At 38.2% G+C, this 12,434-nt stretch overlaps 1 protein-coding gene across 8 annotated transcripts in view; it reads left to right on the forward strand.

The window, feature by feature from the left end:
- The window catches only part of LOC121281034 (DENN domain-containing protein 1A-like), a 607,528-nt gene that overhangs the window by 427,646 nt on the left and 167,448 nt on the right, over nt 1-12,434 (forward strand). For all 8 annotated transcript variants that reach the window (XM_041193614.1, XM_041193619.1, XM_041193616.1 and 5 more), the window contains exon 13: nt 10,358-10,483. In XM_041193614.1, the coding sequence (XP_041049548.1) occupies nt 10,358-10,483 (126 nt within the window). The remainder of the gene's footprint in view (nt 1-10,357; nt 10,484-12,434) is intronic.

Genomic DNA, 12,434 nt, shown 5'->3' on the forward strand with positions numbered 1-12,434 from the left:
CTGCACCACCCCTGTATCTAAGGAAAATAGGAAGACTATGGTCAGTATTTCCTCAATTTCCATACTTATTTCCTTCAGCATCCTCGGGTAAATGTTAAGTAAATTGTACAATATTGGTCAAAAATATTGTGGCAGTCAAGAGAGAATGCATTGTATATTAAAGTATTGCTATTGTGTTGTAACATTGTTTTAGAAATACTATGTTTAACAAATGTAATTTACTTGGAGGGAAGACAAATATTGTTCTGTAGCATCTTGAAGGTTGTAATGGAATGGTCAGATATTTGCCATGGCTGATGACTCAAGTAGACATTTATAATGTGGAATGGTAAGACAATGCTCTATTCCTCTAGATCAATTTTTTCATTTTATATTTTTTCATGGGATGTGAGTGTTGCTGGCAAGGCCAGCATTTTGCCTATTGCTGATTGCCCTTGAGAAGGTGGTGGTGAGCTTCTTGTGGTGAGCATACTCCACAGTGCAGTTAGGGAGAGTGTATAGGATTTTGACCCAGCAATGATGAAGGAGCAGTTGTATATTTCCAAATCAGGATGGTGGGTGACTAGGAGGGAAACTTGCAAGTGGTGATACTCCCAAACGCTTTCTGCCCTTCTAGGCTGTAGAAATTACAAGTTTTGGAGCTGTTATTGAAGAAGCCTTAGCTAGTTGCAGCAGTACCTCTTGTAGATGGTGTGCATTGCAACCATAGTGCACCAGTGATGGAGATTAGTAAATCACATGATGAAATAGTACCCAAGATAAATTAAGTTACAGTGGAGCTGTTAATATATGACTATCTAAGTAATTAATAGCCTGGTAATAAATGCATCTATCTTCCAGAACATTCTTTTCATTGTTTAGGCAATTTAAGCTATCCTTAAACCTGAAATTCAGAAAGTAAAGATTACAACAATGAAACGCTAACAACAGGCTGTAACCATGATTATACATTTTCTGATCTGTCAGTATAGCAATGGCCATTGCCTAAAGATGTTCATAATTCCATCAATTTTCCTGCATTGTTATGGTCCTGAAATTCAGAGCCCCGTCATCTATTGTAGCACTTCATCTGCAGTCTTGTCTCCATTTTCAGTTGCCTTTTTTTGGATTATTTCACTACTTGTGGGTCTCATAAGGTAAATGAAGGAAACTATAGGAACTCAGTGGAGAAGTTCATAAAATGGTGCAATAATAATTCTCTTCGGCTGAACAAAAACAAGACAAAAGAACTAGTTATAGACCTTAGAAAAAAAAACAGTTAATGATATTGTTCCTGTGAAGTTTCATTGTGTGGACATTGAATTAATTACTAACTACACATATGCAGCTGCAAAACTAGATGATAAGTTGTATTGGAGGGAACGGTGTACAGATGTGGTGGCCGAGGAACATACATAATTGTACTTCCTCAGAAAATTAAAGTCCTTTCGAGTTGATCCTACCATCATGAAACTCTTTTATTTGGCTGTAGTTGAGAGTGCTGTCCTTTCTGGATGTCTCATCTGGGACTGTTGTCTTAGGAAAGCAGAATCTTTAAGGGTACAGAGATTATTGAACCAGGAGGAAGGATCTTTGATGAGCAGATCTTTCTTGACTAAATCTTCTTTTGAAGAATTTTAACAAAATTTCTGTCATGAAATAAGAGGATCAACCCCTGACTCGGTATTACTGCTGGTTGCGTCCAGGAAAAAGACTACAATCCCTTAGATGTAGGACATGTGGTTCCTGAACTTGTTTGTGCCTTTCTCTGTAAACTCTTTTAACAGGAGTTTGATGTATGGATGAGAATATGCACTCACGGTGAGACTCACTGATTATTTTAGTGCATTGGAATAGTTTTTGATACATATTTTAATTAAAGTTAGGTTTCTGCGATGGGGTAATTTTCCTTTTATTTTTATCATTTTTTTAATGTAATTTTTTTAACAAATGAGCAATGTACCCGAAATGAATTTCTGTGTGGACAATAAAGTGAAATTGAAATTGATTACTATAAAAGTGCCCTAAATTTGTGGGAGGAAAATTCACTGTTGCCAAAAGGAAATGTGTTATTTATGTTGCGGATTTTTCATTATGCCATAATGCATTGTGATCTCTTACTGTTTCACATTCACCACATTGTGTTATACACAGTCCTATTGACAAAGAATGGGAGTCTCACGGCAGGAAAATTGCATCTAGCCTCAGGCAGTGTGGTGTTTGCAGGCATACTCATGCTTTCACTGTTTTGAAGGAGAGATGAAAGTACTGCCACAAGGCTCAGCACCACTTGACATTTTTCTGAGATGCAATGGCTATGGGGAGTGAAAATGTTGCATGTAGAATAATCACATATTACTCAATGGACAGATTGCAGCATGACCTTGATTCTAAACTCAGTCCTGATCAGTATATTCATTTCTATGGCATTTCATGCTTCTTTTGATAATTTGCTCCTCATCAAATGTACTTTAATATTTTTATTTGCTAATAGTTTTATGTCTTTCTTCTACCCTCTGTGCATAGTTAATTTCAAAATGTTCACAAGTTTGTTCTTATGGTGGCTGAAACAGGTACTGTAATAGACTAGCCTTGTAAGGTTAGTGGGTTTAAGGCCAGTGTCTGCTTGGAGCAAGGCAGAGCCAGCAGATCCAAGTTCTGCCTGCTGCACAAGGCTCCAACAGCCATTGACTAACGAGGACATTTGTAAGCATTACTTCATTATAGTTATATTGCAATGCAGCTATAACAAGATGAAACTACATTTCACTACTTGCTTACATTTGATTCAAACACCTTCGATGCCAAGTTACACTAAATGTTTCACATCAAGCCAAAGCTATTTGGTGTCACTGCAACACTAAACTTGGTGGGAAGGTGGGTTGTGAGGAGGATGCAAAGAGGCTTCAAGGGGATTTAGACAGGCTAAGCGAGTGGGGAAAAACATGACAGATGGAATATGAAAAAAATGTGAAATTATCCACTTTGGTAGGAAAACAGAAATGCAGAGTATTTCATAAATAGGGAAGATTGGGAAGTGCTGATGTCCAAAAAGAACTGAGTGTCCTTCTTCATGAGTCACTGAAAGCTAACATGCAGCTGCAGCAAGCAACTAGGAAGGCAAATGGTATGTTGTCCTTTATTACAAGGGGATTTGAGTACAGGAGCAAGGAAGCCTTGCTGCAATGGTATGGAGTCTTGGTGAGACCACACCTGGAATATTGTGTGTAGTTTTGTTCTCCTTACCTAAGGAATGATATACTTGCCAGAGAAGGAAAGCAACGAAGGTTCATCAGACTAATCCCTGGGATGGTGGGATTTTCCAATGAGGAGAGATTGAGGCTTCTCTAGGCCTGTAGTCTGCACAGTTTAGAAGAATGAGATGTGACCTCATTGAAGTGTATAAAATTCTTACAGGGCTCAACCAGGTAGATGCAGGAAAGATATTTCCCCTGGTTGGGGGGGAAGGGTCTAGAACCAGGGGATCCACACTCAGAATAAGGTTTAGGCCATTTAGGACCAAGATGAGGAGGAATTTCTCCAGTCAGAAGATGGTGAATCTTTGGAATTCTCTATCCCAGGGGGCTGTGGAAGCTCAGTTGTTGGGTATATTGGAAACAGACGTTGCTAGATTTCAAGGTACCAATGACATCCAGGGATACAGGGATAGAGTGGGAAGATGTTGTTGAGGTGGAAGATCGGCCTTAACCTAGTTAAATGGTGGAGCAGGCATGAGAGACTCCTGTCCCATGTTACTAACTCTGTAATACTACTGATGTATAAGTTACTGACAGTTAGTGTCTTTTCCCATTCACGCAGATAACAGTTCCTGCAGACTTTATAGTTAGTAGTGTATCTATTAGAGCTAAAGTATCATTATCTGACTTCATCTAGATCTATTCCAGTCTGTCATGCAATTGAACTACATCCGTAAAGCAAATGAAATGCCACCAGTCTCCCACATGGTTTTAATTTATCTATCAGCTGTTTTTTTCCTGATGACTTTAATGCCCTGAATTGTGATCAATATGAAAGCCACTCTCAGCTTTCGTGAAATGTCATTTTTCAAATACTCTCACATTTGAAACCTTTCCACAGTCTTCATAATAATCTTACTTATTCTGTTTGCAATCAATTGAAGTTTCAAACCTCCTGTTTCACAATACTTTCCATTTTAGGTACAATGTATGACTTAAGCATATCTCATTACCAACAGATATAATCAGAATGCTGTCAGAAACAATAGGTGGATTTCAAGTTTATTGAATCAGTTTTTTTATTTGCAGACTTATTTAGGACCGCCTCCTGCTTGGATTTATGTGATTTACTTTGTGTTTTACGAATTGTGCTGAAGCCTATAAGAGTTGTTGCAGGGTAGGTTTTAATGACGTCTTTGTGGTCTTAAGTAGGTTAACAGTATGTATTTATTAACTACAAGAACTATGTACATGTATATAGTAAAGGGTTCAAGCTGGAAGATGTCTCCATGCTTGATTGTGCACACGGCTCTGTCCAACACTAGACTGACCCCCAGGTGTGCCGGTGATATGTTCTCTTATATCTGTGTGGGCAGTAATGCACTCAGTCCCATGTTAACCCTATATGGGCCAGAGTCTTATACTACAGGAGTTAGTCTTCTTTGGTTTTATGTCCACCCTTAATATTTTCCAAATATGTGTAATTTATGCAAAGTCATGGTTTAAAAATTTACTTCTGTTGAAATGATGCTTTTCCTATTATTCGTAGCTCCAAACAATGTTTTCTTTTCGAACAAAACTTTGCTTCATAGGCATTGCTGGAAATTTCATTCAGGGTCTGAAAGACACTGCAGCTTCTCCAGAAGATATTTCAGATTAAGATGGTCAATACAAAATATTTCAAATGGAAAAACTACAGATTGTCAATATATTTTCCTTCTCCTATGTCTCCTTATATTCCTGCGTGGGAAAATCGCCCAAGACACATTGGGAAAATGTGTAATATTTCAGCACAGTGGGTCGCAAATCTGCTGCATTGTTGATGAGGTCAGTTTCTGAAATCTGCTGCTGTAATTTGAGGAAAAACTGTCTTTAACAGGTTGATTTTGTGATGTCCTCTATCATATAGGCTGGTCTTGGTTTGGCAACAAGGAAAGAAATTGATGTTGATACTTCATGAGGATGATTTAACAACATTTCCTGACACTTAAAGTTATACTTTTCAAAACAATGTCAATATTGGCAATTGTTCATCCAAAATATTGCCACTGTCAAGTTGGAGAAATCTGCATATTCAGGCAATATCTTGGATGAAGTTTTCATTGTACACTGCATGTAATGTTCTAACAATTTCCCTAAGAGTTTGGCATTGTCTCTGTTAATATTATCATACCCCACCAATTTTTTTATCATTTGGCTTGATAAGGTGGATAGGGCAATAAATTGGAAGCTAGTGGGTAGAAATTTAAGATTGTCATGAAAGAAGAAAAGAAAACTCTAGTTATTTTTAAATGCAGAGGCGTATTAGGATATGAAATGCCCTATCAGAAACAGTGGTGAAAGTGGAACCTATAACGGCGTGTTAAAAGGAAGATGATAAATTTTGAAAAAAAAATTTAAAGGGCGTGAAGAAAGAACAGTGAAGATGTTAAATGAATAGCTCTTTCAAAGTGTGGGCAGTTCTGTGCTGTACAATATTATGCTTATATCATTGGTCCTGGGTGAATATCTTAGGAAACCAGAGTATTAGGAAAAAACAAGAGGAGTGAAATCATGAAAATCTGAGCATTACTTGATTGCAACATGACCCTTCTTAGGAGAAAATGCTTGTAGTCGCTTGGTAGTAAAGACCTTGAGTATTGCTGAAAAAAGAGACATGCTATCAAAGTTTTTCTCAGAATCTTAACGGCACAGAAGGAGGCCATTCAGCCCATGTCTGCACTGGATCTCCAAATAAGCATAATGACCTAATGCCATTGCCCTGCCTTTTCCCCGTACCCATGCACATTATTTCTATTCAAGTAATTATCTAATGTCTTCTTGAATGCCTCGATTGAACCTGCCTCCACCAGACTTCCAGGCAGTGCATTCCAGACCCAAACCACTCGTTCTGTGAAAAAGTTTTTTCTCAAGTCACACTTGCTTCTTTTGCAAATCACTTGAAATCTGTGCCCTCTTGTTCTTGATCCTTTTACAAGTGAGAACAACTTCTCCCTATCTACTCAGTCCAGCCCCCTCATGACTTTGAACATCTCCATCAAACTTCCTGTCAGCCGCCTTCTCTCCAAGGAGAACAGTCCCATCCTCTCCAATCTATCCTCATAGCTGACGTTTCTCATCCCTGGAACCATCCTTGTAAATCTCTCCTGCACAATCTCCAATGTGTTCACATCCTATAATATGGTGCCCAGAACTGTACACAATGTTCCAGCTGAGATCCAATGAGTGTCTTATATAAACTCAGCATAACCTCCCTGCTCCTGTACTCTATGCCCCTGTTAATAAAGCCTAGGATACTATATGCTTTATTAACTGCTCTTTCCACCTGTCCTGCCACCTTCAATGGTCTTTACACATAGACACCCAAGTCTTTCTGCTCGTGCACCCCCTTCAAAATTTCACCCCTTATTTTCCTTATTTTATATTGTCTGTCCATATTCTTCCTACCAAAATGCATCACCTCCACATTGAACTTCATCTGCCACCTATCTGCCCACTCCAGCAACTTGTTTCTGGCCTCTTGAAGTTTCACACCATTCTCCTTGCAGTTCACAAGTCATTAATACATATCACGAAAAGCAAGGGTCCCAATACCGACCCCTGGGCAACTCCACTACAAACCTTCCTTCAGCCCAAAAAATATCCATTGACCATGCTTCCTATTTTTCAGCCACTTTTGTATTTTTGTTTTGCACTCATCGGGACAGGTGCAAGAGTGCCATATTTCAAAGGGAATAACAATTTGTACTGCATGAGAAAAATGCAACTGATTGGTTGGCAAGTGGGCTCTTATTGGCTGCGACGTTGCCATGGCAAATGCATCAGGGAGCTATTGTCCCCCATGATTTTGTTTATTCAGAGAAAGTGCAATGTCTGGACACAGTATTTTGCTTGAAGAGGACAGGTCCCAGCATATGAATATATGTAGCTTCTAGCAAGCATAAGTGAGCTACATTTTAATTATTGAATTTAATTATTTAATTTAAGATTATAAGTCAGGCTTGCAATGTGGCTCACTTATACTTGCTAGAAGCTCCACATATTCATAATCAGGGACCTGTCCCCTGTAGGCAACATAAACATGTCCAACATTGCGCCTATAGTAGAGTATCAAAAGGCACTCAACATGGAGGCGGCTAAAGGTACAAACAAGATAAAGGTTTATTCCATGCACGTATGCATACAGGGGATACAGAGAGAGAGACTGTTCACCAATCGCTGTTCACTTCACATACTTATAACTCTTACAACTGTGCCTATGTGCTGGTACACATGTATTCTGTTTATCACTTGACTATATGACAATGTGCTCATCAAGGCTGTGTTAAAACTAATCAAGCCTTTAACCTTTAAACTAATAAAGTCCCAACCTCAAATTAATCAGGTCTCAAATTAATCAGGTCTCAACCCTTAAATTAATCAGGCCTATAGCTATGTGTCATTACTGTACTGACCTTACAGCTTCATTTCTTCCTAGCCCTTTGTGTAACTATTCCCCTCTACATATCTGCCTTAGCTAATTTCTTCTCCCTACAGCGCCTTTTTTGAATTAAACAAAGCATGGAGGACGATAGTTCCCTGGTGCATTCTCCTTGGGAGTGCCTCAACCAATCAGAGTCGACTTGCCAACCAATCCACAATCTTGCTGCTCCCCTTGAACTTTGATTTCTTGTATCTGTCCTGATGAATGCAAGACTAAAAGCTTGTCTCTTTCTTTTTAGCAACACTTAAGTTCTATACGAACATCTGCTTTGATTGCTTTTAAGACAAATGCAGTCTAATGATACCACTTGTTTTAACATTAGTTGTACTATCACTAGATCACTATATTAATAGCAACTTGCATTTATATAGTTCCTTTAAATGTGGTAAAATGGCCCAAAGTGCTTCATTGGAGTGTTATAAAATAAAATTTGATAAAATAAATCAGGCCACATAATGAGATATTAAACAGATGACCAAAGGCTTTGTCAAAGAGGTATGCTTTAAACAGTGTTTTAAAGAACGAGAGAAAGAAAGAGAGGTTTGGGGAGGGAATTTCAGAACAGAACTTAAGAAGCTGAAGGCACTATCGCCAATGATGGGGCAAAGGAAATTGGGGATGTGCAAGAAGCCAGATCTGGAGGAGTGCAGATATCTTGAAGAGTTGTAGAGCTGGAGGAGGTTTTAGAGGCAGGGAGGGGTTAGGACCACGGAAGGATTAAACACTAGGATGAGAATTCTAAAGTTGAGGTATTGTCAGACTGAGAGCCACTGTAGGTCAGAGAGCACTGGGGTGATGAATGAATAGGACTTAGTGCGAGTTAGGATGCAGGCAGCAGTATTTTGATGAACTGAAGTTACAGAGGGTTGAAGATGTGATGCTGGCCAAGACAGCATTGAAATAGATCCAGAGGTGGTAATCATATTGATAATATAATCATCAAAACTTTTGTTGGAGTTTTGGGGTTACTGGATATATATCTTTAGTAGTAGATAAATAAATGCTAATATCAATACATCTTATTTTATATTACTGTTCAGTCTTTCAGCAAGAATGTGTGATAACTATGGCTTGAGTTAGCTCCTATTAAATTGAATTCTGTCTTCTCTATCACAACTGCATGACAGTTAATTTTCCCATCAGAATATCCCGTACCTCTGCTTTTCTTTCTCTGTCACCAATGCTGTCATTTCAATCATCATCTTTCCTAACAACCCAAGTATATCTCTATTATGTCCTACCTCAATACTGAACAAGACTACATTATATCTTCAAACCTAATAACAGAAAAGATGTATAATACTTGACACTGCTGCATCTTTTAAAAGCCTTATTGCTCTTCAGTTTTCAGTTAGTATTATTTGATCTTGCACAGTTTTCTTTGGTGTTTCAGCACCATCATAAATGGTGCGTCTAATTTCATCTCTATCAGCTACATCAAATTCTATTTCCCACATGAGCTGTCTGCTTACTATGTTCCCCTTTATGGGTATCTTTTTTAACTTTACAGTATAGATTTCCTTTTTCTGAATAGAAGAAACTCGACTTGCCAACCCTCAAGGTATTTTGAATAGTCAGTGAATAGAAATTCTTCATTATGGATAGTGGCTTTTAATCAATGCCAATACTACTGTGTGATTCAACCGACAAGAGATTTGCTTTCCAATTCTGGGTTTTTCTTTTTAACTTGTACCTTTTTGAAAGTAGTGTATTTCCTGAGAAGCAGAGAGTTTGTCAGACGCGCTGGTTGCCTCACTCGACCATCAACATTCACCCATGATTACTTGGATGCAACAGTCATTCCTATGTAAACGTAATGTGAAACTGCTGCTGTATAAGAGGACTCTTGTGTAGTCAGTAGTTCAGGTTTTGACTTTTCATAATTTGTACTAACATGAATCACCACTGGATTCCTTCCATTCATTTTAATAGTGTTCTTTGTAACGGTAAATTGGTTTTGAGAGTTCTCTCAAGAGAAACGGAGGACTGACACGTTGATTTTTTTTTTCTGCCAAATAAACCTTTTTATCTGTTTCACTTGCTATAATCACTGTTTTAGGTTAACTTTCGTTTTCAGTACAAAACTGTAGCCTTGACTGTGAGAGCTCTGAGTGAATATGTTGGGCATATAAATGCAAGAAGAAAGAATAGTGATTCCAAATGCATTACTTGAAAAGCGTGCAAAGATTAGGTGGGGACTCGGTCCTCATCTGACCGTGTAACATCTGACAAAGTTAAACAGCTGTATGTTCTTATACTTAATACTTTTATCTAATAAGTATAAAATGTAGGCACATATCCCTTAATTAATCCTAATTATTGTAAATGGTTTCTTAGCTTATTATCAAATGAATCAATCTTGCATCTATGCCACCAACTTTGCAGCTCAAGTATTGGGTATAAATGTGGTCACGGTAAATGGCAGATGTGGATTTTTATTTGGGCTAGACTTTTTGCAGCTCTCTTTGGGCCGCAATAATAAAGTGGCTTGTTTGGCAAGTGCAAGAGGAAAAAGCACGATAATGTAATTAGCTGCCCCAATTTAAGATTTGGCCACCAGAGTAAACTTTTATCTTGGGCTTGATTCGAGAACACTTCATAACCCAAATCACAGTAGTACTTGATACTTGATTTACTTCAGATTCTTCAGTGTACTGATTATCTCTTTTTCCATCCTTATTTTCATTCAAATATACAGTTGTCAACACTAAAGAATAGACTTAAGAAAGTGTCAACAACCACAGGTGATGGAGTTGCTCGTGCATTTTTAAAGACTCAAGCGGCTCTGTTTGGCAGCTACAGAAATGCTCTGAAGATTGAACCTGTAAGTTGAACAAAATTACTGCACTCCTACAGACGCATAAAAGATATATGTTATTCATACTTAATAATGAACCAGCTGCACCTCAACAGTGTATTAATAATGCATTGACCAATCTTCCCAGTATTACATTTTGCATTGCACGCAAATACATTTTTTCTAGTTCTCGTATTAACATAAAAGATCTTGTGTAACATTTGCTTTCAGTAAGAATAATTTAGTGTATAAGCAATATTTTCTTGATTTTACATAGGAAATCAGCTATATATTACTTTTGTTGTACAATAGAAAACTGTAATGATGTACTTAAAATTAAATAAGTTGCTGTAGCAAAACAAGTAACTTCAGCATATGTAAATGTTTAGCAATTTCTTAATTATTTTTAAGTTTGCAATTTCATTGTCTTGCCCACTCACTTAACCTTTTTAATTTGTCCGCTACTGTCCTCCACTACCACTGTGCTGTATTCTGTTACAGGAGGGTTGGGAAAATTCATGTCATTTCTAATGTACTTATCATAAGAAATTTTCCCTATCAGCTATAGGAATGAATGTCATAAAAATTAACATTGTGTGAAAATAGATTGATTTATAGTATCTTGCCTCCAGAGCAATGGTCAGATTTGCATTCAGAACGCATTGTCATATTGATTCTGTGTACAGAAACTAAATACTGAAAGGATGCCATTAAACTGTCATGATTAGTACACATCTTGTTTTGCAAAGAAGAAACTATTTTGGGATGATAACTGCCTTATAACCCCCTTGATGGTTCAGCTTATTAAGGCAATAAATAACAGGAGTGGAAAGTTTGGCTCAGCTATTTATTCTCTGATTCCTAGTCTATGCTTAGTCAGTTCATCTCAGTCGTGGTGTTAGAGTTGGTCTCAATGCCAGTGGGTTAAGGAGGGGAAAAAATTGCCATTTGTTCCTAATTGTTATACAGTATCCTAGCTGAAAGTGTGTATGTTAAACAGGATCAGGCTTGGCTGTGATTTTGCCACCACCTCTAACGCTCCCATGCAGTAAAATTGCTGGTAAGTAGTTAGTATTTTAGCCCATGTATGAGGGATACCAGAAGCATCCCCTAACAAGCAGTGACCAGATTCAAAGGAAGAGATGGGTTGTGGGTGTCACTGGCAAGGCCAGCATTTGTTGCCCATCCCTAATTGCCCTTGAACTGAGCGGCTTGCTAGGCCATTTCAGAGGGCAGTTAAAAGTCAACCCTATTGCTGTGGATCTGGAATCACATGTGGACAGACTGCCAGATTTCCTTCCCTAAAGGACATTAGTGAACCAGATGGGTTTTTATGACAATCGATCATAGCTTCTCTGCACCATCACTAAGACTAACTTTATAATTCCAGATTTATTAATTGAGTTCAAATTCCACCAGATGGGGTGGTGGGATTTGAATCCCTGCTCCCATTAGAGTTAGCCTGGGCCTCCGGTTACTAATCCAGTGACATTATCACTACACCACTAAATCCACCCTAAATTAATGAAGATAAAAATAACCATCTTATTTATTTATTTTTATTCATTCATGGGATGCAGGCATCACTTGTTAGGCCAGCACTTATTGCCCATCCCTAATTGCGCTTGTTCAGAGTCACCCACATTGCTGTGGTCTGGAGTCACATGTAGGCTAGACCAGGTAAGGATGCAGATTTCCTTCCCTAAGGATAGTAGTGAACCAGATGGGTTTTTACAACAATCGGCGATGGTTTCATGATCATCGTCAAGACTTTTAATTCCAGATTTTTTATTGAATTCAAATCCCACCATCTGCCATGGTGGAATTCGAACCTGGGTCCACAGAGCATTACCCTATCATAAAAATGATTTTAAAAATGATAAATGTTCTAAAGTGAACTGTTCTGCCCATTGTTGTATTTGCAGCACCAATCCCTGGTCTGTGTTGCAAAGGTTGAGGCTCAGGCAGATGGAGCAGA

The sequence above is a fragment of the Carcharodon carcharias genome, chromosome 8, assembly GCF_017639515.1.
Source record: "Carcharodon carcharias isolate sCarCar2 chromosome 8, sCarCar2.pri, whole genome shotgun sequence".
NCBI lineage: Eukaryota > Metazoa > Chordata > Chondrichthyes > Lamniformes > Lamnidae > Carcharodon > Carcharodon carcharias.